This window comes from Ailuropoda melanoleuca, chromosome 4, assembly GCF_002007445.2.
Source record: "Ailuropoda melanoleuca isolate Jingjing chromosome 4, ASM200744v2, whole genome shotgun sequence".
NCBI lineage: Eukaryota > Metazoa > Chordata > Mammalia > Carnivora > Ursidae > Ailuropoda > Ailuropoda melanoleuca.
In genome coordinates, this window is record NC_048221.1 from 25,372,709 (window position 1) to 25,399,442 (window position 26,734).

The 26,734-nt window shown below is 45.1% G+C and overlaps 1 protein-coding gene across 5 annotated transcripts in view; it reads left to right on the forward strand.

The window, feature by feature from the left end:
- FLNB (filamin B) overlaps positions 1 to 26,734 on the forward strand; it is a 137,907-nt gene that overhangs the window by 56,705 nt on the left and 54,468 nt on the right. For all 5 annotated transcript variants that reach the window (XM_002913523.4, XM_034658528.1, XM_002913524.4 and 2 more), the window contains exons 4-17: positions 1,224 to 1,371; positions 11,425 to 11,543; positions 12,381 to 12,458; positions 13,838 to 14,000; positions 15,042 to 15,239; positions 17,794 to 17,931; positions 19,501 to 19,627; positions 21,182 to 21,318; positions 22,590 to 22,783; positions 23,713 to 23,826; positions 24,641 to 24,784; positions 24,927 to 25,050; positions 25,387 to 25,547; positions 26,580 to 26,670. In XM_002913523.4, coding sequence (XP_002913569.1) covers positions 1,224 to 1,371; positions 11,425 to 11,543; positions 12,381 to 12,458; positions 13,838 to 14,000; positions 15,042 to 15,239; positions 17,794 to 17,931; positions 19,501 to 19,627; positions 21,182 to 21,318; positions 22,590 to 22,783; positions 23,713 to 23,826; positions 24,641 to 24,784; positions 24,927 to 25,050; positions 25,387 to 25,547; positions 26,580 to 26,670 — 1,936 coding nt within the window. The remainder of the gene's footprint in view (positions 1 to 1,223; positions 1,372 to 11,424; positions 11,544 to 12,380; positions 12,459 to 13,837; positions 14,001 to 15,041; positions 15,240 to 17,793; positions 17,932 to 19,500; positions 19,628 to 21,181; positions 21,319 to 22,589; positions 22,784 to 23,712; positions 23,827 to 24,640; positions 24,785 to 24,926; positions 25,051 to 25,386; positions 25,548 to 26,579; positions 26,671 to 26,734) is intronic.

A 26,734-nucleotide genomic window follows, 5' to 3' on the forward strand; every position in this document is an offset into this window, starting at 1 on the left:
CAGAATGTTTTCTGGTGATTTTTGTTTTGTTTTGTTTTGTTCTGTTTTATCACGGAGTGAGGGAAGCTGGGTATATATGTTGTTCATCTGCATTCGGTTAAGCTGGTTCATGACACAGAGCCTTCTGTTGGATCTGAGGAGTAGCATCTTAGCTCCCCAGCACCCTTCTTGGGGGCAGAGGGATTTTTTTTTGTACTGTTCAGGGCTGGGTCAAGTAGTGGACCCGAGGCTGTGCTGCCTCCAGGGGGGACCACCTGTCCGGCTTGGGCGTCATCTTGCTCCTAGGCTACATGTCAGGAGAAATTCATTTCCTCCCTATTTCTTTGAACAGCTCATAGTGTCTTGAAACCTATTTTAGTCAGCTCATGCTGCTGTATGACAAAATACCAAAGATTGGATGGTGGAAACAACAGAGGCTTATTTCTCGTATCTGGAAGCTAGAAGTCCAAGAGCAAGGTGTGAGCAGATTCAGTGCTTGGTGAGGAGAGCCCTCTTTGTGACTTGAAGACAACTGGCGTCTTGCTGTGTCCTCACATGGCAAAGACAGAGAGGTCTGGTCTTTCCTTCCCTTCTTATGAGGGCCCTAATCCCATCATGGCGGCTCCATCCTCATGACCTCATCTCAAACTACCTCCCAAAGGCCTCACCTGCTAATACCATTACACAGGTGGTTAGGGCTTCAGCATGTGAACTTTGGGAGGATATAAACATCCAGTCTGTAACAAGAGATATTAGACCACATATCTCATATGTCACCGTGTTATCTCTTTGTTTTTACTACTATTTTTTATTAGTAATAGAGTTAATAGAGATGCAGGCAATGGATAGATGAGGAAAGGAAAAGGACAGTGTATGTGCTTTTTGGTGATATGCTCCAATCCCATGTGTACTTCTTTCTTCTTCCTTCTCACTTGATGTAGCTTACCCCTTCTGGAAAGTTTCCCTGGAAGATGAATGAGCTTTTTTTGGGGGGTGGGTGGGCATGCACCTCTGGAAATTACATATAGAATTGTCAGCAAGTCCTCAGCTTCCAAAAGGAAGAGTGACACCTCTAAAAGGTTAAAAACACTGACATTGGCATGTCATTTTAATGTAATTTCACTTAATTTAGAGGTTGACTCGGTTTCTTTAAATTTGTAGTGCTTGGCTTAAGAGACATTGGCAAAGCTTTGACGGTTACAAGTGAATTGTGCTGGGCATTCACCTACCATGCTTTATTCTAGGTCATCACTCCTGAAGAAATTATTCATCCAGATGTGGACGAGCACTCGGTGATGACTTACCTGTCCCAGTTCCCCAAAGCCAAGCTCAAGCCCGGGGCTCCTCTTAAACCCAAACTCAACCCAAAGAAAGCCAGGGCCTATGGCCGAGGTAAGCACTGGTCTTGCTGGGTTTGAGGCTTGTCCTCTAGTCTTAGACATGGTTATGTGGCTTCAGGAGGAAGACTCTTAGCATAAAGAACATATAGGCCTGATCCTTTCAGACACCCCAGGCCTCCTTTATCAGCTGTTTTTTTACCCCAAGGTCCATTTGTTGGACCAAACGTTGAGCAGTGTTTCTGCTTCACAAGTCTAGGCTCTAAGAAATGCTGCTGCATTAACCTGATGGAGAGCGATGAGTTTGTTGTGTTGTGATTTTAGTGCAGTAACCCTGGGATGAAGAGAGGACTATTGTTTCCATTTTTCAGATGAGGAATCAGAGGCCCAATCCACTGGCGGTGGGGGTGCCCACCCCAGGTTAGCACCGTCAGCGATGGGGGTGGAGCAGGAGCCGGGTCATCTGGCTGCTGATTCATTTCTCCTTTGGTCATGCTCGTGCTGCTTCAGATTTCCAGGTGGGGAGGGAGCTGTTGTGACCCCCAGACACTTCCTTGCTGAGACTTCCTGTTTATGATCACCAAGGCAGCTGCAGGGCCGTGCTCTGCTCAGAACGTCATGGTGGGTTGAAGGCATTTTGAGGCATTTGGTGTCCTGGTTGGCACCTGACTTCCAGCACACCAGCTTTTTAAGAACAATCGCATTTCAGCCTGGTGTGGTTTCTGGTAAAGACCAGCACAGTGAGATACAGTTTATTCCCTTTTTTATGGAGAAAGGAAGGAAGACGTTATATTTCTTAATTTTTATAACTATAGTTGAGATAACATTTAGACACACAAAATATCTTTTATATCCTCTGCTAGAATCTATAGTTCTAGGCATTCTAACATAATGGTTTTCTCTAGCCCTTCTTGTTTCGGTGTATGTGAGATTGTTGAATTCTTTGGACATCAGTTGCAGGCTTCGTGACAGTTCACTCAGTACATCAACAAGCCTCTCCCAAAAATAGGGCATCCTCTTGCATAACCATAATATTCATGATCACATGTAAGAAACTGAACAATTTCATGTCAACTAATATCCCGTGTATATGAACATTTCCCTATTGTCCTAAAATCATCTTTTATAGATTTTGTTGTTTTATAAACCAAGATCTGATTAAGATTCACTTACTACAGGGGTGTCTGGGTGGCTCCGTTAAGCGTCCGACTCTTGGTTTCAGCTCAGGTCATGATCTTGTGGTTGTGGAATCAAGCCCCACATTGGGCTGTGCTCAGTGCGGAGTCTGCTTCAGATTCTCTCTCCATCTCATTCTCTCTCTTTCTCTCTCTCTCAAACAAATAAAATCTTAAAAAAGAAAAAGATCACTTACTGTATTTGTTGTTTCTTTAGACTCTTTTATTATTTTTTTAAATGCTTTTTTTAAAGATTTTATTTTATTTTATTAGAGAGACAGACAGCCAGCGAGAGAGGGAACACAAGCAGGGAGAGTGGGAGAGGAAGAAGCAGACTCCCAGCAGAGGAGCCTGACGTGGGGCTCGATCCCAGAACTCCGGGATCACGCCCTGAGCCGAAGGCAGACGCTTAACGACTGAGCCACCCAGGCACCCCTCTTTAGACTCTTTTAATTTAGAATAATTTTCCTGAAAAAAAATATTTCCCTAAAGACTTATTTATTTTTAGAGGGGGTGGGGAGGGGCAGAGGGAGAGGAAGAGAGTCTTAGGCAGGATCCGCACTGAGCACGGAGCCTGATGCGGGGCCCCATCTCAGGACCCTGAGATCAAAACCTGAGCCAAAACCAAGAGTCAGATGCTTAACCAACTGTACCACCCAGGTGCTACTCCCCCGCCCCCAGTTTGTTTGTGTTTTTAATAACATTGACTTTCTGAAGAGTTCAGAGCCCTTGTCTTGTAACAGGATATCCCATACACTCATTCCCTTTGAAGATAGCATTTCCCTACTTGGTATCAGCTTAGTCTTAAGGTGATGGAGAATCAGGGCGGTGGTACTGTGTGTGGTTCTCAATCTTGGTGGTCAGGTTCTTTTCATCTGTCTTTTTAGCATGATTAAGAACAGCGGAGACAGGCTGATAGTTCTGGAAGAAACCCGGTTGCCATTTGAGGTTCCTTTTGGCATCGAGATGGCGTCCGTGTGATCATTTGTATGTGTAGGGCCTGGGGACTTTGTCTGAAGCCCTCCGCAGATGTGCATTCACTCGAAGGCTGGCATGTGCATGCTTGCTTTAAAACTGCTTGCTCTGAGCCATAACCAAAGCTGGTAGCTAGAATAAGGAATCTCGGATTTTTCAAGGTTGTGCTTCCTTCATGGCAAAAAGCTTCAAACAGCCAGGGTGCCTGGGTGGCTTCGTCGCTTAAGCGTCTGCCTTTGGCTCAGGTCATGAACTTGGGGTCCTGGGATCAAGTCCTGTGTCGCCGGGGGGAGGGGGAGTCCCTGCTCAGCAGGGAGTCTGCTTCTCCCTCTCCCTGTGCCCCTCCCCCCAACTTGTTCTCTCTCTGTCTCAAATAAATAAATAAAATCCTAAAAAAAACCTTAAACAGCCAAATAAATCTCTTGTCCACAACATTGGTTGTGGATTGAAGCTAATCAAGGCATGGAATGCTTGTTTGCAGTCACCTTATCACTGGCTGTCCAGCTTCCCCATTGTTAATGTGAAACGGTTTCCTTTCACGAGGCTGTTTTCTAGAAAATGACTGTTTGCGACTCTTTGCTACAGTTAGGAATGTGGCTAGTCATTGCCATTTCCTTCATCTGCCTTTTTTTTTTTTAAGATTTTATTTTTGAGTAATCTCTACACCCCAACAGAGGGCCTGAACTCACAACCCCAAGATCAAGAGTCACATGCTCCACTGACTGAGCCAGCTAGGTGCCCCTCATCTGCCTTTTTTAAAGTGTGTCCTTGTGGAGGAAACACGCCGTAAAAAAAAAAAATACACACCCGTATATGTATGTATGCATAGGTATCTATTTTTTCTTTCTTTCTTTCTTTCTTTCTTTCTTTCTTTCTTTCTTTCTTTCTTTCTTTCTTTCTGTTGTTGTTAAATATGCATAACACAACATTCCCTATTTTAACCATTTTAAAATGTACCCTTTAGCGACATTAAGTACATTCACTGTGTTGTATGGCCATCACCACCATCCATCTCCAGAACGTTTTTATCTTCCCAAACTGAAACTCTAGTCCCATTAAACTATAGAGCCCCCCCATCCCCTGGCAACCAGCATTCTATTTTCTGTCTCTATGAATTTGCCTGTTCTAGGCACCCCATGGAAGTGGAATCATACAATATTTGTACTTTTGTGTGTGGCCTATTTCACTTAGTAGAATGTTTTCAGCGTTCATCCATGTTGTGGCATGTGTCAGAATTTTGTTCCCCTTTAAAGCTGAGTAATACCTCACCCCGCATATATGCCACATTTTGCTCCTGCGTTCTTCCATCAGCAGACATTTGGATTGCTTCCACCTTTTAGCTCCTGTGAATAATGCTGCTGTGAACACGAGTATGCAAATATCTGAGTCCCTCCTTTCAGTTTTTTGCGTCTATACCTAGAAGTGAGGTGGCTGGATCACACAATAATTCTGTGTCTGTTTCTCTCTCTCTCTCTCTCTCTCTCTCTTTTTTGAGAGACTGAGCATGAGTGGGGGAGGGCAGTGTTGGTGGGGAGGGGTAGAGGGAGAGAGAGAATCTTAAGCAGGCTCCATGCCCAGCTTGGAGCCCGACATGGGGCTCGATCTCACGACCCTGAGATCATCACCTGAGCCAAAATCAAGAGTTGGACGGTTAACCGACTGAGCCACCCAGGCGCCCCTTTTTTCTTTTGAAGTAGGACCAAGTGCCATTTTAGGCAACAGGGCCACACGTGAGGCCACATGGGTAGGGCCTTAAGATACTAGCTTTGTCCCATGGTGAACCCGAGGGCAGGGACAGTTTTCTGTCTCTTTTGTGTGGCCACATTGCTTCATTTTTGCCAACTGAACCAAAAAGCATAGAGAACATCTCATCCTCTAGGTTCTAAAAGGGTTGAGAGGTTTTTTAAATTTTATCTTTTGGATGTTGGCCAGATTGTAGTTAGCAGCCCGTTGGCACTTGGAGATCCACTCACTGAGACCCATTCCCTGACAGGATGGAGGGCTGGGGTGAGGGAAACTTACAAGCAGATCTTTGTGGAGGGTTCGCTTGCGGGGTGAGGCATGTTGAAAGTGTGCATCCATGAGCTAAGCAGAAGCCTGTCCTAAAACCCATGTTATGTGTGAAGCCTTCATGCAGAGCAAGCCGTGAGCACCCTTCATTGGGAGGAGTTCTAGGGAATAGGAACAGTGAATATTTGATGGTGTTAGGGAATTTTTGTCAATTCTTTTGACATGGATATTCTAGAACTATCTCGTAAAGATACATAGTGAACATTTAGAGATTAAAGACATAAGGTCCATGGGCACCTGGGTGGCTCATTCGGTTGAGGGTCTGACTCTTGGTTTCGGCTCAGGTCATGATCTCAGGGTCATGAGATTGAGCCCTGCGTGAGGCTCCATGCTCAGCAGGGAGTCTGCTTAAGATTCTTTTTCTCCCCCTGCCCCTCCCCTCACCCTCTAAAATAAATCTTTAAAAAATAAAGATGCGAGGTCTAGGATTTGTATCAAAATAACACAGGGGGAGGGGAGAGGTAGGAGTGAAGATGTAAAATAGGACTGGCCGAGACGTCAAGGTGATAGGTACCCGGGGCTGCTTCAGTAGATAGCTCTCTGTCTGTATAGGTTTGGAATTCTCCATCATAAATAACTTTTTTTTTTAAGATTTAATTTTTTATTAGAGAATGGGAGAGAGAGAGAGAACACGCATGCAGGAGCCGCGGCAGGCAGAGGGACAGAGGGGCAGAGGGAGAGGGAGAAGGAGACTCCCCACTGAGCAGGGAGCCCGACACGGGGCTCCAAATCAGAACCCTGAGATCATGAGCCTGAGCTGAAGGCAGACACTTAACCAACTGAGCCACCCAGCTGCCCCCATAAAAAAACTTTTAAAAAAGGAATACTTGAACTTCTGCTCCCAGGATGATGGAGTAGAAATACTTTTCCTAATTCTTCTGCTGAGTACAACTAAAATTCCTGGGCGTTTTATACAAGATAAACATAAGGAGACCCTGAAAGAGCATAAGACAAACCAGCGACAGATCTCAGGACCCAAGGGCTGACATAGTAACGATTTCCCTAGACTTTCTTTTTGCCTCCTGTGTATCAGACTGGGTGTGGGGAAGCCACCCACCCGAAACACTGAAGGCACAAAGAGACGCCTGCTCTCTCTGGCCAAAGGAACAGGAAAGGGCAGCCTAGCAGGCCAGAACACCATGAGACAATAACTACTCTGCCACAGCCAAGCATCCCAGGAAAAACTGTGGCCTCTCCGCCCCCACTTACCAGTAAGAGCCAAGTGGGGAGCCTAGACTCTCACTACAGTCTAGCAATAAGGAGATGTCACTAGATGATGTCAGTAGCAATGAGGTGCTCCTACCCCTTCCGGCCACAAATGGAGGCCTAGTGGGGAGCTGGATCTCCCACCTCCACCTGTTGTAATGAGGAGCCCCCCTCATTTTGAGTATCGGTGGAGATTGAACAGGGAACCTGGACGTCTTCCCCTGTTGGTGGTAACAAGGTGTGCACTCTCCCTTCCCCTGCCGGATCAGCATTATAAAAAGGCATCTAAAAAAGAACATTTAAATAAAACCCAGGTTTTATAGCATAACATAATACCCAGGTTTCAGTTAAAAAAAAAAAATCACTCATCATACCAAAACCAAGTAAGAGCTCAAACTGAGTGAAAAAAAGGCAGTCAGTTGATGCCAACACTGAGACGATAGAGATGTTAGACTTATTTGAAAAGATTTAGAGTGGCTGTTATAAAAAGGCTTCAACAAGTGCCTACAAATCTACTTCAAACAAATGAAAAAATTGAAAAGCTCAGCAAGGAAATAGAAGATATAAAGGAGCACTAAATGGAATTTTTAGAACTAAAAAATGCACCAACTGAAGTAAAAACTCAGTGGATAAGCTCCATAACAGAATGGAAGGATGAAATAGATAACCTGAGTGGCCCTGTAACCATTAAGGAAATCAAATTTATAATTTAAAAGCCCCTGGAAAAGAAATCTCCAGGCCCAGATGGTTTTTTTTACTGGAGAATTTTAGCAAACATTTAGAGAAGAACACCAATTCTACACAATCTCTTCCAGAAAATATGAGGAGGGAACACTTTCCACTTCATTTTATTTTTTCCATTTCATTTTATGAAGCTGGTGTTGCTCTAATAACAAAATCAAACAAAGGTGATACCAAAAAAGAAAACTACAGATAAAAATCCCTTGTGAATATAGATATAAAAGTATAGGGGTGCCTGGCTGGCTCAGTCAGTAGAGCATGCGACTCTTGATCTCGGGGTTATAAGTTGGAGCCCCATATTGGGTATAGAGATTACTTAAAAATAAAATCTTTAAAAAAAAAAAAAGCATACAACAGAATAGTAGCACATAGAATTCAGCAATATATGAAAGTAATCATTCATCATGACCAAGCAGAGTTTATTCCAGGAATACAAGGCTGGCACCCTATTAGAAAATCAATGCACAGCTTTTTTTTTTTTTTTAATGTTTTTTTTTTTTATTATATTGTTAGTCACCATACAGTACATTCCTGGTTTTTGATGTAAAGTTCGATGATTCATTAGTTGCATATAACACCCAGTGCACCATGCAATATGTGCCCTCCTTACTACCCATCACCAGCCTATCCCATTCCCCACCCCCCTCCCCTCTGAAGCCTTCAGTTGAAGAAAAAGAAAAAGAGAGAAAGAAGAAGAAAAAAGAGGAAAAAAAGAAAAAAGAAAAAAAGAAAAAGAGAGAAAAAAAAAATCAATGAAGACAATCTACTACCTTAACAGGCTAAAGAAGGAAAATCACATGATCACATCAATTGATACAGAAAAAGCATTTGACCAAATTCAGCAGGCATCCATGATAAGAACTCAGAAAAAGGGGACTAGAGAGGAACTTCTTCACTTTGATATAGAGTAGCTATATCAACAAAAAGTCAACATCTACCGTTATGATTAATGGGGAAAGACGGAGTGTGCCCCCCTAAGACTGCGAATAAGACAAGGATGTCCACGCTCACCACCATTTTATTCAACATCATGATGCAAGTTTTAGTGAGTACAGTCAGGCAAGGGAAGGAAATAAAAGATACACATACTGGAAAGTAAGAAATAAAGCTGTCCCTATTTGTAGATGACTTTATTGTGTAGGAATTCCGGACGAATCTACAACAAAAGAAGACAAAATACAAAAAAGCCCAAAAACTCTCCTTGAATAATTGAATTCAGCAAGGTCTCAGGATATAAGATCAGCATACAGAAATCAGTTGTACTTCTGTATGCTGGAATGTATGTCATAGAGGTTTACCACAATGAACATGAGGACATCAAAATTAAGAATACCATACCATTTACAGTCACTCAAAAAATTGAGAAATAGGTGTAAATGTAATAAAATGTGTGTACGATTTTTATGCTGAAAACTACAAAAAACATTAATGAGAAGAATTAACACCAATCAACGAAAAGACCTACATAAATGGAGAGACGTACTGTTTTTGTGGATTGAAAAGTCAGAGAGTAAAAATATCAGTTCTCTCCAGATTGTCACATAGGTTTCTATCAAAATTCCAGCAAGATTCTTTGCAGATACAGAAAAGATTATTGTGTAAAGCGTATGTGGCAAGGCAAAGGAACTACAGTAGGGAAAGTGATTGTGAAAAAGAAGAAAAATGTGGGAGGAGTCAATGTACCTGATTTCAGGTCTCATCAAGGTATAGAAATCAAGATCATATGATAACTGGTGGAAGAATAGACACATGGATACAATGGAACAGAATCTAGAACCCAGAAAGAGATTTTCACAACTATGCAAACTGATTATTGACAGAAGTGCAAAAGCAGTTCAGTGGGGAAAGAGAGCCTTTTCCATGCATGGTTCCAGAGCAATTGGGCATCCATAAGCNCCAAAAAACAAAAAAAAAAAAAAAAAAAAAAGAACCTCAGCCTAAGTTTCACACCTTATAGAAAAACTAACTCTAAGTGGACCATATCTGACTATAAAACTTCCAGAAAATCAACAACATAGAAGGGAATCTTTGGGATCTAGGACTAGGCCAAGAGTTCTTGGATTTGACACCAAAAGCATGATCCCTAAAAGGAAAAATACAGTAAATTGGACTTAATCAAAATTAAGAGCATAAAAAATTTCATGAAGCATGGTCTGTGTCTCGAAGTCTTGGCCTGGCACAGAAGGATTGGACTGTGCTGTCCAGGGCTTTCTCACAGTGAAGGCACACTCCGGATCATTCTGCTCTCCTGCAAGACAAGTGCCCTTAGCCTCCACTCTGCAGGCCACCTGGACACCACCTCAAACAGAACTCAAAATCCTACTGAGACAATGGTTGAATTTTACTCTCAAAAACTTTTTAAAGCAATTTAAAACTCTTTGCAGTTAAGAGGACGAAAAGACAAGCCTAAGTCTGGGAGAAAATATTTGAGAGCCACAGACCCAACAAAGAACTAGTATCTAGAATATGTAAGGAATGCTCAAAACTCAGTAGGTAAAAAAAAATCGAGTTGGAAGATGGGCAAAAGATGTGAACAGGCATTTCCCGGAAGAGGGTATACACATGGCAAAGAAGCATATGAAAGCATATGGTCAGTGTTACTGGCCATAAGAGAAATGCAAATTAAAATCACTATGCATCTATCAGAATGGCTAAAATAGAAAGTAGTGATAATACCAAATGCTAGCGAAGATGCACAGAAAGCAGATCCAGATCGTTTGTCCATTGCTGGTGGGAATGCAGCCGCTTGAGAACACAGTTGGGCAGTTTGTTTAAAAGAACTAAAGGTGTAACTACCTTGCAACCCAGCAGTTACACTCTTTGGCATTTATCCCAGAGGAATGAAATCTTATGTTCATACACAGCCCTGTACATGAATGTTTATAGCAGGTTTATCAGTAATAGACAACTGGAAACAATCCAAATGTCCTTCAGTGGGTGAATGGTTAAACACATGGTGGTACATTCATATCATGGAATATGCAATAAAAGAACAACTGTTGATAGAGGCACCAACCTGGATGAATCTACAAAAGATCATGGTTGGTGGAAAAAGCCAATCTGAAAAGGTTGCATAATGTGGGAGTCCATTCATATAACATTGTAGAAGTGATAAAATCATGGAGATAGAGAACAGATTAGGGTAAGGAGAGGGTAGGGTGGGGAGGGAGTGTGTATGGCTATAAAAGGGCAACATGAGGGATCCCCGTGGGGATGGAAATGTTCTAGATCTTGACTGTGTCAAGCCTAGGATCCTTGTGATATGCTACTAGGGTTTTGTACCGTGTAACCATTTGCGCAACTGGAGAAAAGGTATTATTTCTTTCACCTCAATGCGAATAGCTCAAATTAATTTGCTCAATCATCTTGAAATAGTTTAATTAAAAAATATTGATCGAATGCCATTTTTAAGCATTTCAAGTAATGCAAAATGGTCTTTAATGAGGAATGAGCTGCTCTCCCACACCTCATTCCTCCTTCCTCCATGTTATCTCCCTCAGGGCAAACCCCACTCGTAGTTACTGTATCATTTTTCATGGTTGTATAGACTTCTGACTGAATTGCTCTGAATATTTCAGATTCAGATATCGCTTAAATAGCAAGGACAGGGGTACCTGGGTGGCTCAGTCGGTTAAGCATCTGACTCTTGATCTCAGGTCTTGGTCTCAGGGTCATGAGTTCAAGACCTGCATTGGGCTCCATACTGGGCATGGAGCCTACTTAAAAAAGTAAAATAAAATTAAACTTAAAATAAAATAACAAGGACAAATTTAGGGTTTTCAACCTGTTTGATAATCCTCGTCACAGGGGTCCCTGTCTCCCACATGGCAGCTGCAGGGCTGGGTCCCACCTCTCAGTTCCCTGAAGGAAACATGGTGGGTAATGGATGGTCTATGTCAAAGCCCCACCCAGCTTGTAATGTGCCTGTGTAAACCTGACAGGAATCGAGCCTACAGGAAACATGGTGAAACAGCCGGCCAGGTTCACTGTGGACACCATCAGTGCTGGGCAAGGAGACGTGATGGTGTTCATTGAGGACCCAGAAGGGAACAAAGAGGAGGTAGGTTGGAAGATGCTGCCATTCCACGGAGCTTTTGGGGCTTGTAAGAGGCCCAGGGACCGTGCTTTCCATTTTCCTCATTAAAGCTCACAACAAAAATTGTTTTTTACCAAAAGAATCCTGAGGCTTAGAGCAGTCAAAGTAATTGCCCAAGGGCTGTGCCTTGTAAGGTAATAGAAATTGATACCCAATGACACAGTGTTTTTTTGTTGCTGTTGTTTTCTCATAATGTTTAATAAAACAAAGGATACTTTGGATTTAGCAAAGGCCTTGTGAATTGAGGTTTTAGATGCTCATGGCCAAAATAACAATAACAAAACTGATGCTTTACTGTCTTTCCAGGGTGACTATCCTTGGTTCCTCCCTCAAGGCCATTCCTTCTACTTACTTTCTTAAGACTCGATGTTATTCCTAGTGCTTAGCACCATCTGAAATTCTAAGTTTACTGGCATATGGTCTGTGTCTCCCCCTGGGGCAGGGATTATACCTGATTTGTTTTCTTTTTGGTACCTGACACTGGGCTTGGCATTTCATAAGCTCTTAATAATTACTGAGCCACCAAAGGTTGAAGTGACTTGCTTTATGGTCCCTCTCGTCTACTGAGTTCCAGCCCTGGGACAATGGGGAGTTATGACTTGGTTATACAGTCGGGCCACATGACTCTGTTTCTGTGACTTTCGGCTGCCGCTTTCCTGGGGCATCCTTCAGCCGTGGTGGGGCGGGACATAACCAGGACAGGTTCCTGACTTGGCTGCTCACCGCGGGGCCTTGGCTGGCACAGCATACGTTTACTGACACCCAGCACCTTCTCTAACTATTGCTCATTTTCTGTCCTAGGCACAGGTGACCCCCGACAGCGACAAGAACAAGACATACTCTGTGGAGTATCTGCCCAAGGTCACCGGGTTGCACAAAGTAAGATGAGGTGTCATGGCTGTTGCTTAGACTGCTCTTCGGGCTTGTGTCAGTATGTGTGTAAGAGGGTATCTTAGGAAGGTTGAATTCTACTCAGTTCTTTGCAATATAAGATTGTTTTTAACTCCATCTGGGTAACAAATGGTTATAGCTACACATCTGGGGTATAGATGTTAAGCTGTGGGTTGTCTTCAATACTTTCTTGATATTCCCCTTTGGGGTGTTCTGGAGAGTCCATCCGTATTGAAGCCTGAGTGTGGAGAGGGCCAGTTGAATATAGTTGAGGCCAATGGCCCAGTCACACACCTGGAGAAATGGTGGGGGTCTAGCCCCCAGGCCCTTTGTCTCGACAACATTTTGAGTTCTGTTTGAGTGGGTGTCTAGTTGGCCTGTAGGACAGGGGTCCAGGGAGTCTTGCAAGAGTGTAGAGTGATCCAGGAGTGTCCCTTTCCTTAAAAGAAAGCCTGCAGCAGGGGCGCCTGGGTGGCACTGCGGTTAAGCGTCTGCCTTTGGCTCAGGGCATGATCCCGGTGTTATGGGATCAAGCCCCACATCAGGCTCCTCCGCTGGGAGCCTGCTTCTTCCTCTCCCACTCCCTCTGCTTGTGTTCCCTCTCTCGCTGGCTGTCTCTATCTCTGTCGAATAAGTAAATAAAATCTTTAAATAAAAAAAAAAAGAAAGAAAGCCTGCAGCAGCACACACAGGTCAATCCCTGCATACCATGCCAATATTTTGAGACAAGACTATACTTACTACCTTGGCCTTTGGTGAATTCACCTGGAATCATGGCTATTGATTTTTCTTAAACCCTGAGGACATCAGGAATTTGGGAAAAAAAAAATCTTGAAGGTAACATTTATGATATGATTAATTTATTCAATTCATATGAAATCCAACTCCATACCCCTTAAAATTTAAAAGATGAGGACTGACTCAGATTTTAGTTGAAAATCTATACTGTATCTCACATGAATGATCTTGGTCCCTTGAAAAACATTTTGACTCTAGGTTTGAAATCCTGGAACTATGCTTTGTACTCTAGAGGGGACAGTGGCCCCTTCTGCAGCTGCCTTCAAGGGTCCAATGTCTACAGATTCAAGTAGAAAGAAGTATTGGTTCGCCTCCTATTCTAGAGGCCACGCTTATCTGATGTAAGCATTTTCAGTTCGCTAAAGGCATGATGTCCCAGGCCCAGCCATGTGGTGGATGGAGCCAGGTGGGAGTCCTATTCAGGCCACTTAACCAGAGCTCCTGGTTCCAGACACCTTTGTGTGGACAGTTAAGAGGATGGAAGAGAAGATTGTCAATGCATGTGGCTTGAGATGGGGTCTCCCTGGGCAGGGAGAAGTGATTATATCACATCTATCTGTCACTCGTAGGTTACAGTCCTCTTTGCAGGACAACACATCTCCAAGAGCCCATTTGAAGTGAATGTCGACAAGGTGCAGGGAGATGCCAGTAAAGTCACCGCAAAAGGCCCAGGCTTGGAAGCTGCCGGCAACATCGCCAATAAGTCCACCTACTTCGACATCTACACAGCAGGTATTGTGGATCAGGCTTTCTTCCAGAGCCTGAGATAATCCTCAGGGACCCCAAGGCTTGGGATGCCTGACCTTTTGTCTTTTAAATCAAACTACCGCCAACAAAAGTGCCCTTTTTAAAGTGTGTTGGTTATGTTTATAGATTTTTCAAAACCAGCTTTTCTTTTCTTTCTCTCTCTCTCTCTTTTTTTTTTTTTTTTAAAGATTTTATTTATTTTTTTGACACACAGAGAGAGCACAAGCAGGGGGAGCAGCAGGCAGAGGGAGAGGGAGAAGCAGGCTTCCTGTTGAGCAGAGTCTGACGTGGGGCTCGGTCCCAGGACCCTGGATCATGACCTGAGCCGAATGCAGACACCTCTAACCGACTGAGCCACCCAAGCGCCCCCCCAAACCAGCTTTTCTTTAAGATCTTACACTCAAGCTTGACTTTGATTATTAATAGTCAGTCAGTTTATGTACACATTTCTGCCTTGGCTAAATAACTGTTTCAAAGAAAGTAAGTTTTAAAAATCATCTACTAGGGGCACCTGGGTGGCTCAGTTGGTTAAGCATCTGCCTTCGGCTCAGATCATGATCCCGGGATCCTGGATGGAGCCCTACATCGGGCTCCCTGCTCAGTGGGGAGTCTGCTTCTCCCTCTCCCTTGGCCCCTCCCCCCCCACTTGTGCGCACGTTCTCTCTCTCTCTGTCTCTCATAAATAAATAAAATTAAAAAAAAAAAAAAAGAATCTCTACTAGACCAAATTCTATGCGAGGTCCAGGGTGGGGGGAGGAATGATAAGACACAATTAAAAAAAAATTTTTTATGATACAGTTCTTGAAATGTCACCTTTCTTTTCAATGTAGAAAAATTTAAAAATAGAGAATGGGAGAAAAAGGAAAGTTTACGAGCCTCCGCCCCTAACCAGAAAACAGTTGTTAGCATCTTGGTGTGGACCTTCTGAGTGCCTGTCTCCTTCCGTCTGCATTTTGCACCTGCACTGATCACAGCAAGTGTTCTGAGAAGGTGACCTGGGCTCCTGGAATGCTTGCTCTCTTCCAGGTGCTGGTGTGGGTGACATTGGTGTTGAGGTGGAGGATCCCCAGGGGAAGAACACTGTGGAATTGCTGGTGGAAGATAAAGGAAATCAGGTGTATCGATGTGTGTACAAACCAGTGCAGCCCGGCCCCCACGTGGTCAAGGTCTCCTTCGCAGGGGACACCATTCCCAAGAGTCCCTTCGTCGTGCAGGTTGGGGAAGGTGAGTGCTGGGGTGGCCAGCTATACCTGCTTCTGGCCTTGAGGCTGACTGTGTGCACAGCTGGGCTCTGAGGCCAGGAGAAGAGTGGGGGCCATGCTGGACTCACGCCTGTCCCCTTTCTGCCAGGGCCCCTTCGGTGGGAAGCGGCTTGCCTTGTCCTCAGGATATTAATACTAACATCTTCCTGTGAGCTGAGCAATGACCTAAGTGCTTCACTTATATTAATTCATTGAATGCTCCCCAAAACACTCATACAGGAGAGTTGTCCTGAGAGATGCAGGACTGAGGCCGTTTGGGCTGTTGGTGTCTGTGGCTGAGGTTAGCAGCTGTGGCACTGCCCCGTGGCCCCCACTGCTTGGCCTTTACTGGCTGCCATGCACTCAGCACCACTGCATCTAATCATTACACCAGTGAGCGTGTTCCATGCACTAGTGTTATCTCCAGTTTTAAGGTATCAGTGGGTACAGACTTCTCCGTAGAAGGAGAACCCAGGTCTCTGTCGACCCCTTAACCCTGCTGCTAAACCCCTCCTGCAGCGAGAGCATGCATTTTTCTCTAACGTTAGACTCTTTTTCCTTCTGACTTGGTTGTTCTTTTTGTTTTGTTTTGTTTTCCAACTCTGCTGCCTTTTCTAACCAATACTTGCCTTTCCCTGTTCTGTCCTCTGCCTCTGCGTCTGTAGAGCTGGCTTCCTCTTCTGAATCCTGCCTCTGGGTCAGCCTGGACCCCGAAGCTGTTGGCTTCCTAACTGAGAGCACTGGCCAGAGGCATCTCGCTGGGTAAGGGCTGGTTGAGTGGGATTTCCATGTCAGTTCTTGTGCTTCCCGCACACATCAGCTGGGCCCATGCTGTTGGTGACCTCAGGACATGACAGTATGGACATCAGCACACTTGTCCAGCCGGACCCCAAACCCGCTCTCTAATTACATTGAAACCTGTCTAAAACATCTCAAAATGATGGAGAATCTGGTGGTTTTCTTTAGCCCCATTTAGTGTTTATATGAACTGAGCAGTTACCCTTTTGATGTTGAGACTATTACCGATGTTCAGAATTTCCATGAGTGTTCGGTTGTTTTTTTTAAGGCACATTAAAACCCTCCGCGGGAAGTCCTGTCATCCTGTTGTGACTTATTTCTGGTATGACCAACTTTTCTCCTTTTGACAAAGAAAAAAAAATAAAACCAACATATTCATAAACAAAACTCTCTTTGACCTAATGCAAGAAAGCATTTTTAACAGCTTTCCTGTTCTAATACTGTTCTCTGACTTCCTCTCACTCGTGGACGATGCTTTTCATCTCTCACGTGTCCATCCATCACTTGTACTATTTAGAATTTAATTGATAGGGGTTTTCTTTTGACGTACTTCCACTACTTAACTGATTTTGTATTAAAAAGAATCATCCCACTTTCACAATGAAAAACCAATGTCACTTGCCATAAAATGTGGCCCTAAACTAATGTTCATCCACGAACCACCTAAAATCCTCTCTAACTCCTAGACGGTGGGCATGTCTTTTCCAGAAGCAGTTGTCTGCCAAATAGCCAGCTGAGGACATCGCAGGGAGGAGGGACCAGGGGAGGCATTATCTTCTTTCTATGGAGTAAAGAGTTTCATCCTCTGGAGTCTGTGATCCCACTCCTGGCATAGAGAACTGTCAAATGTGCAGCCTCAGATTTGGAAAGGAAAAGCTACTTAGTAAACATGACATTTTACCCATTGTTCTCTCATTTCTATACTTAAAAAGGTTCCCTGTGTTGGCAAAGAATCCCTAGAGTACAAGGATGCATTTTATCAACCTTCAAATGACCCCCATGGAATGGTAGTTTTGTGGACCTCTCATGTGGACCTAAGAAATTACTAGAAGCTACTTTGGTCCTTAATTTTTACGCTTCTGACTTTAGGTTTTTAAACTAGATCCAGAAGTCAAATGGAGAGTGGTGTTTATTGCTAATTGTTGCAGTTATAGCCACCCACATTCCGATTACCTGCTGACAGCACTGAAATGTTTGTCTGCCTTGGCCGAGGTGGGGTTGAACTGGTTTCTTTTTGAGCTATCCTCTGGCTCTTCATGTGGAAGACGATCACATTTCAACTTTTAGAAATGGCCGATCCAAAGTTTGGAACATGGTCAGATGTTTTCAAGTGCTGTATTTTCCAAGTAGACTTGAAAAAGTTCGGTCTTCCCAATTACTGGGCCCTTGAGTGTGGCAATGAGATTTAACTCTCCTTTACCACTGAGAGGATAAAAGCCAGGATTCAGCAGGTTCCAGGAGCACAGGGAATGCAGGCTGTGCTTCGCCTTCTTTCTTTGCCAAAGTAACCCCCCCTTCCCCCCCCACCCTGGTCTCTCTGCGGTGTGGCTGGACAAAGTTATGTTGTGTCCTTATTTGCTAGCCTGGTGTGCTCCCTGAGCAGGACCCCTGGCCTCGGGCAGCTGCTGCAGACTCTCTGTGCAGAGCAAACATTTTCTTGGCGGGTGGCTCGAAGTTACCTTGGCTTGCTTAGCTCTAACAAATGAAAGGTTGAATTGATGTCAAAACTGTGTTTGCAGCCTGTAGTCCAAACGCCTGCCGGGCCAGTGGCCGAGGCTTGCAGCCCAAAGGCATCCGCATCCGGGAGACTGCAGACTTCAAGGTTGATACCAAATCAGCTGGAAGTGGGGAACTCGGTGTCACCGTGAAGGGTCCTAGTAAGTGCTCCTTTGTTTCCCCATCTCAGCTGTGACTTGGGCCGGCTTTGCAGCCATGGCATATGGATTTCATCCCACAGCCAGTTTTGATCGATTCCAGAAAGAGCTGTGTCAAAGAGTTGAGGCTATCTGGGCTCCGTGGGGAAGGAGGCAGTGATTGATTAGTTACGTCTGCCCTGGGTGCAGTGGGACCAGTGGTGGCTTGACAGCCTCCCATGTTAAGGCTTCTGGGAATAGAAAAAGCAGTGATGTAATGGAGTTTGGGAAGTGCTATCCTTGGAATGACAACCTGAAGTGGCTTATTTTTTATTTGAGGAAACGTGGGCTTGAGAGAAAGGGTCTTGCCCAAGGTCACACAGCTCGTAAGCATCTGAGCTGGAATTCAAGCACAGTCTGCAAAGCCAGTAATTTTCCCACTACAGGTTACATTTTATAGACTATGAAATTATGCCAAGTACCTAATTACTATGATCAGTGCTTATAGAAGGAAAATAAAATTCCCTAAGATTAAGTTTTCTTTGTAGATAAATGCTGTTCGTGGAGGGGTGGGTTGCACTCTGCAACTCCTTCTTCTTCCCTTTTCGGGAAAGGAGACCGCAGACGTGAGGATGAGTGTCTGCTCTGTCCGTGTTTGCCCCTGCCACGGAGCAGCAGCCCTGCGTTTCTGGCTGCAGGCATAGCAGCCCTCAGTGGGCTCATGCCTCCTGGGAATGTGGGTGGCCTCTGCGTTGCCCCCCACCCCCTGTATCCCCAACAGGCTGGGCGGGAGTGTGGTGAGCTCCAGAAAGTTAATATTTGATCTCAGAGCACCAAGCTGTGGGGAAGGCTGTGTTCAAAGGGTGGCCAAGGTTCTAGACTGCCCAGACCTGGAGCCAGGCTGCTCAGGGGCTGCCCTCCCCGCTGGCTTGTTGCTACAGGAGTCAAGGAGGCGGTTTTTTGTTTTTGTTTTTTTCCCTGACCTTGGATTCTGGCTTGACTAAGTGGCTTTCCCAGTCAGACCTCAGGGCTCCACATAAAACAAGTTCCTACCTGATGGCTTGGTGTGGAGTTGGTGGAACAGCACCTGAAACCTGTCCTCTTGTAGATAGCACATGGGAGCTTTCTCACGTGTGCCGTCCAGCTCTATAAAAGATGTGCCAGGACAGTACGCTGAAACCCATGCCAGATACTCGTAAGGGCTCCGTCCCTCCTCCGGTTGTGAGAGGCTAAGACAGCTAGCTATGATCGTTAACAGAAATTAAGATATGACTCGATTTGTCTTTACACAGACCCAGGAGGTCGAGGACCTCTTGGCCCCCACCTCTATATAAGGCTCTCAGAGAGTCTTCGAAAGCCGGTGAGCTGGGAAATCTTCCTTTTCCAAAACCACCCTTTAACGCAGAGATGGATCTATTTTTAGGCTTGGATTAATCTCCCAGGTTTTGAGGGTGTCACTTTCCGAGGCAGCCCACTTGGCTTCCCTGTGTGGCTGATGGCTTATGGCTATTGCTGCCTTTCTGTTCTTGTCTTTTCGATTCTTGCTGTGAGCCTGGAATTGCTTTGGAAAGATGGTGTGCTTTCTTCCCACAGAGGGTCTGGAGGAGCTGGTGAAACAGAAAGGCTTTCTGGATGGAGTCTATGCGTTCGAGTATTACCCCAGCACCCCGGGGAAATACAGCATCGCCATCACATGGGGGGGACACCACATTCCAAAGAGGTGAGTCTCCAGCTGGAGTCGCGTCTTCTCTGGAGACGTGCTCGGCCCAGGGCAGGCTCACGGTAGTGGCTTCCCGGGCTGCAGGAGGGAAAGAGATTGCTTTGTTGAAAACTTTTTTTTTTTTTTTTTTTCGGAACAGCACACAGACATTTGGCCTGTTCTCAAAAACAGCAGAAAGTCACTGTGGTTTCGGTTGCCTTGCTTTAAATCAAATGCCGGTGGTATGGGGCTGGGGGCGGCAGGGAAGCCAGAAGGAGCAGTAATAGAGAGCAAATGGGCTGTGTGTCTATACACCCTTATATAAACTAAGATTCTCTTTCTTTCAATGTGTGCCTCTGTTCGGGAATGCCATGGGGGTGAAAGCTGCCATGGTTTACATTAAAATTCTCTACGTGAGAGCAGTCAGGAGCCCAGGGACGCAGTCTACAGCTCTGCCCTGTGGGCATCATGGTTACCCTCCCCTGTTCGTGTGTTTCCCAGCTCCCCTGGGGCAGCTTTAAACTCTGAATAAATTCCATTTACCTTGAGAAATAGCTGGATGATAGGGTTCTGAGAATCTAAGCAAACTTTTTTTTTTTTTAAGATTTTTTTTTTTTAAAAGTTGGGGCACCTGGGTGGCTCAGTCCGTGAAGCGTGTGCCTTCGGCTGAGGTCGTGATCCCAGGGTCCTGGGATCGAATTTCACATCAGGCTCCCCGGGGAGCCTACTTCTTCCTCTACCTCTGCCCCTCTCTCTCTCTCTGTTTCTCATGAATAAATGAATAAAATCTGTAAAAAAAATAAAAAATAAAAGTAGATGTATTTTAACAATCTCTACACCTAACATGGGGCACAAACTCACCCCCAAGATCAGGATCTACATGCTGTACCAGCCGAGCCAGCCAAGCGCCCCCTTGGCTTTTTTTTACTCTCCTATACTAAAGTTAAAGCTCATTCGTTTAAAAAATAATAATAATAAAGCTCATTCGTTTATGTGTGAAATAAATAGTTTTCTTCTTACAATATGTTTTTTGAGATTTTACATATTTATTTTAGAGAGAGAGACAGAGCACAAGTGGGAGGGGCGAAGGGGGAAGGAGAGAGAAAAATCTCAAGCGGAGTCCACGCTGAGCGTGGAGCCCAGTGTGGGGCTCGATCCCAGGATCCTGAGATCACGACCTGAGCTGAACCAAGAGTTAGACACCCAACCGACCGCACCACCCAGGCGCCCCTTGTTCATATACTATACGCAGGATATAGGAAAGTAGGCACTCTCTTACCTTCCAGGGCTCACAGTCTGGTGAGCCCTACACTCAAAGGTGAAGGATCAGAAGGATAGCGTGAGGCAGGGTGTCTTGAGTGCCCAGCTAGTGGCCACCTGAGTGCCCCAAGGCAGCCATAGTACGTTATATTGTTGACATAACAATGGCTATGGGGGCACCTGTGTGGAGGAAGGACTTGGCTGGACGTTGTGACTCTAGGTAAAAGGAGTGGAAAAAATATGTGTAAACAGCTTATGGCTGTATTTAGTCCCTTCTTTGCTCGTCTTTGATGCTTTTTGTTCCTTTTCTTCTAGCCCCTTTGAGGTTCAAGTTGGCCCTGAAGCAGGCATGCAGAAAGTTCGTGCATGGGGCCCTGGCCTCCACAGTGGGATTGTCGGGCGGTCGGCGGACTTCGTGGTTGAGTCTATTGGCTCTGAAGTGGGGTCTCTAGGTAGGTGGAAGCAGCTTCTGGAGGGCTGAGATGACATGAGGCTTGGTCCCAGTGTCAGACTGAGAGGTGGGGCCTCCTCCAAGCCTTTTTATCCTTAGCCTCCTGGCCTCCTGATCCCCCAAGTCCAACTCTTGATACCACTGTGGGATTGCAGTTTTCATTTTCCTCTTGCCCTTCAAGTTGCCCTCTGCCTCTTCATTCATTCATCTGCTAAACCCCAAGGTAGAGGCCTTCTGTGGATTTTGTGCTTGAAACAGTGCTGGGAACACAGGAGGCACTCAGCAAATATTGTTGACTGATTCTGAGTTTAGAGTTTAGATGATTAAATGAATTTTGCTGAAATTACATATTTGGAGAATAAATATTCTTTGGAGCAGAAAAGCATGGTTGAAATACACATCTGATGTATATAGGATCACTTTAGAACAGTGGTCAGTAAACCTGCTCTAATAAGGCCCAGAGAGCAAATATTTTAGTCTTATGGGCCATATTCTCCTTGCTGCAGCCAGAGAAAGGACCTACGTGAAGGAATGTGGCTATGTCCCAGCAAAGCCTTATGTACGGAAACAGGTAGTGGGTCAGTTTGGCCCACTGGCCATAGTTTGATGACTATCTGTTTTAGGTAATAAAAATAAGCCAACTGGGAAAAAGAAGAAATCAGCTTTAGTGTTTCCTTCTAGAGAAAGAATTAATGTTTTGGTATGATATTAAACCTTTCGGCATATTCTTCTAGGCTTTTTTCTATACATGCACATATAAATATTAATCTAAAAATATCTAGGGATAATCTTTCTATCTTCCTGCCTCAGATAATGATAGGCTATGTCTTGATTTTCCATGGCTTCTCTGGAATTCTGTTGCATGGGTATGTCTACCGTTAGGCTCTCCAGTTATTTCCACGGTTTTCCTGTAGAAACAGAGCTGAGTACATCTACTTTGTATCTAACTGCTTACGCATATCCTTGATTATTTCCTTCAGACGAGAGCCCGGAAGTGGATTTGATGGGGCAAAGGGTGGGCATTGATTTAAGGTTTTGGTTGACCTTCCTTGTTAGATGATGTTTAAAACAAAACAAAACAAAAAAACAAAAAGCAGTATAAAATCCAACCTTCCACATCTACTGAAGACTCAGTAGGCTTGGTTTTGTGGGAAAGGGACACAGATTTCAGTCTTCTGGCTGATATTTGCTTTGAGGGAGTGAGCTGGTTGTAGCATAGAATAGGTTCTTTCCACCATGCAACCAGGGGGTCCGTCTCATCCTGTCCCCCAGGCTTTGCCATTGAAGGCCCCTCCCAAGCGAAGATTGAGTATGACGACCAGAATGATGGGTCATGTGATGTCAAGTACTGGCCCAAGGAACCTGGCGAATATGCTGTTCACATCATGTGTGATGATGAAGACATCAAGGACAGCCCATACATGGCCTTCATCCACCCGGCTGCAGGAGACTACAACCCGGATCTGGTGAGTCTGTTTGTCATGTTCTGGGGCTCTCTTCCTGGCTCCTGGCCCTCTCTGTGGTACCCAGCGTGTGACCCTAAGCAGCATGCTGAGGGATGGCAGTGAGGAGCCATGTAGAGCTTAGGAAGGACGCTGGTCTGAGTTGGAACCCTGATAGTACCACTTAGTACTTTTCTAATGCTGGGCAAGTCACTTACCTCTCTGACTCTGGATTCTTTCTCTTTAAAATGGGAATGATAGCAGTGTCTGCTTCCCAGTGTTTCTGGGATGATTCAAGGAGCTAACGTGCATAAAGACAGCCCTTAGCCCAGTGCTACTCTTCATAAATGAAAGGTGTTTTTTTTTTCTTCCCAGCTCCCTTCTCTTAAATCGGAGCAGTGTTTCTAAAAGCTTCTGTCACACTCTTAGGAGGCTGATCAGCATCGAGTTGGAGGCAGCCTGGCTGCTAGGAGGAGGCCTCCACACCCCCATTGTGCTGCCCTGGCCCGCACGGGCAGCTATTTGTAGGCCGGTGTTGGTCTGGGCCGGTTGCTATTTCTCCTTGGCCAACGGCTGGTCCTTTGTCCTCTGGAAGCTGTAAACCTTTGGAATGTCTGTGGTAAAGGTTCTGAGCCCCCTCAATGTGGGAACATTGAAGCTGGTCATGGCTGGAGATCTCTGCCCTGGTTATTAGAAGTTGTCTATACCTGCTCAGAATAAGGCAAGGAGCCCCAGGCTAGTTTGGGGCTTGGTTTTCGAGAGTTTTCTTCCTCCTGGGAGGTGAATGATACTGTTCTGAGTTTTTGACGGACACCTTCAACATCCTGTTACGCAGGTACTGTGGAACCAGACACAGGTGGTTCTGTTATCTTGTTCCCTGGTCACTGGTCGTGACATAGGGGTTTCGTGGGGGCATGCACAGAAAGAGAATCATTATTGGCCCTCTGCCGCAGGTCCAAGCCTACGGGCCAGGTTTGGAGAAAGCTGGGTGCATTGTCAACAACCTGTGTGAATTCACCGTGGATCCTAAGGATGCTGGAAAAGCTCCCTTAAAGATATTTGCTCAGGTGAGTTTCCAGGGGCCACTTTGCAGGTAATTATCAGGCGGCACCATCTGTCACTGTAATGGCAGGTTGCTCAGTTTATCTGACCCTCAATTTATTCATCCACACATTGGGAATAATAAGAATGTTTATCTCTTGGGGTTATGTGAGGATTAAATGGGATTCTACTATGTAAAGCAGGTTGCTTTTTTCGTCTTTATGATTTGTATTCTTTGGAAACAAGGCCTGATTTCAAATTTCCCTGTACATGTCCTTTAGTGTGGCCAAAGCTACCTAGGCCATGACCAGAGGTTTGGAAATAAGAATTTATTAAATATGTTTATCTAATCTAATTGAGTTTAAATGGAAGAATTAAAATTAAGGTTTTTTAAAGATATACTTATTTATTTTAGTGAGAGAGAGAGAGAGCAAAGCGTGTGCGAGCACACACCTGAGTGGGGGAGGAGCAGAGGGAGGAGAGAATCTCAAGCAGATTCCCGCTGAGCATGGAGCCTGATGCCGGGCCTCAGAGATGGTGACCTGAGCCGAAATCAAGAGTCAGACACTTTATCAGCTGAGCCACCCAGGCGCCCCCAGATTAAGAATTGTTGAGTGGTCATGGCTTTCTATTAGGGTCATTTGCTCTTATGAAAAACAAATAAATACAGGCAGTGTTTTATCACCTGTGGTAATGGCATTGTGTGAGAGTGCCTATCATAGTTGTTCTCTGTTTTGTCGGGTGGGTGGTGACTTGCTGGTCTTGGGAAGCCATGGCGGCCCTGTTTGATGAAGACTGTGTGAGGGCCAGTTTCTGTTCTTCGCCCCTGCTCTTTTGCAGGATGGGGAAGGGCAGCCCATTGACATCCAGATGAAGAGCCGGATGGATGGCACATACGCCTGCTCGTACACCCCGGTTAAGGCCATCAAGCACACCATCGCTGTGGTCTGGGGAGGCGTGAACATCCCATACAGCCCCTACAGGGTAGGTTGTGAAGCATAATCCTGGCTATTGTAGGAAAAAGCCAAGTCCTTTGGTGGGTATGGGCTCCATGCTAACTAACAATGTTTCACTGGGTCCAAGTGGAAGAAAACTTGGTTATAACTTTCTGCCATGTTCTCTTTAGGTTAGTATCGGGCAGGGTAGCCATCCCCAGAAGGTCAAGGTGTTTGGGCCAGGCGTGGAGCGAAGTGGACTGAAGGCAAATGAGCCTACGCATTTCACAGTGGACTGTACTGAGGCTGGAGAAGGTGAGAGGGGGCTTACCCCAGTGCGGTAATTGCTGCTCCTCGAGGAAGAATGTTCTTTTCATAGCGTTGGAAGAGCAGTGAACTTTGAGCCAGAAAGTAGTGCACCTGAATAGGTAATTGTTCATCTAATGAGCGTCTGTGGCAGTTCCTTGGTGATCTTTGCTAATCCTCCATCTGTTCTCCAAAGCCCTGACTTAGCACCATCCCTTTGTCAGGCTTGTTACTGGAAACTTCCCAACTGCTTTTTTGGGGTGTTAGCTGAGCTGAGCTGGAAGCGATTGCATGGGACATGCTGTTTCTTGTACACTGGTGCGCTCATAAGCTGGTCTATTCCAGGTGATGTCAGCGTTGGCATTAAATGTGATGCCCGGGTGTTAAGTGAGGATGAGGAAGACGTGGACTTTGACATTATTCACAACGCCAACGACACGTTTACGGTCAAATATGTGCCTCCTGCCGCCGGGCGATACACTATCAAAGTTCTCTTTGCATCTCAGGTGTGTGTTTGGGCCTGGGTTCTTTCTGGCCACCTGTGTGCATATTTCCTTTTTGTTTTTTGTTTTTTGTTTTTTTTTTTTAGCAATAGGGCAACATCTTGAGAATTCTGCTCAGGTTTTCCTCACTGGTTCCTGAAAACCATGAGGGGGAAAAAAACCCCCAAAAAACAAAAAATCACCCAGAACTAAATTATTGCCATTTTCTAACAAAAGTGAGGCACAGTGTATTCAGTGGTTGTTGGAGGGCTCTGGAAGGAGACTGGTTTATTATAAACATTCGTCAAGTTTTTGATTGAAACATAATGAACTTCTAGACTGCTTTGAAGCAATGGCTTTGGCCTTGGCCCTTAAACTTTTATGGGGAGAGGAGCTTTGAACTTTCAAATTGAGTTCATATTTAGGTGTGATAGGTGAGGATAAGGCGAGCAGTACCTAAAATAGGGAACAGTGGAATCCTGGTGATTCCAATTAACCTCACATAAGGATAGGAATCTCAGGAGAAAATTCTGTGCCTGAAGGTGTCGGTCTTGAGTTGACTTCATCCAGTTAACCTCTTCTGCCTTTATTTTGATAATCTGCACCATTCTTTGTGAAGAATTATAATCCTTCTGTTTCTGATCAGTTCCTCGAATTCCCCAAACCTTAGCTCCAAGCTGTACCTGAGGACATGTCCTTTCCCCCAACCCTGTATGTTATTGTCATTTTGGGTTTTATTCTTGGTAGGATTATTTGCATCCTGAGTACTCAACCTTTAGCGTTAAAGGCTCAGAGTTTTCAGATTCATTTGTAGGAAACCTTCTTTCAGCTGTGCAGTAAGCAGGTCAAAGCCTGTGATGGAGGGGCCCAGGCATTCGTAAGTGACCCTTGGTGACCCCTACCTGAGGCTAGAATACAAAGACTTGACCCATGGGGACAGAAGTTTGCCTGCCACCTGCCAGAGTCATAGAGGTCTCCCCCTTTGCATTGGGCAGAAGGCTAAGCTCTGGCAGACAGTTCAGGGGCTTTCCTACTGAGATGGTGTCTCCCCCACAGGAAATCCCCGCCAGCCCTTTCAGAGTGAAAGTTGACCCTTCCCATGACGCCAGCAAAGTGAAGGCAGAAGGCCCGGGGCTCAGCAAAGCAGGTAAGAGAGCACGCGTGAAAGGCCATCCCGGAGGCCTTCTGAGGGCCAGTGACAATGGGCATGT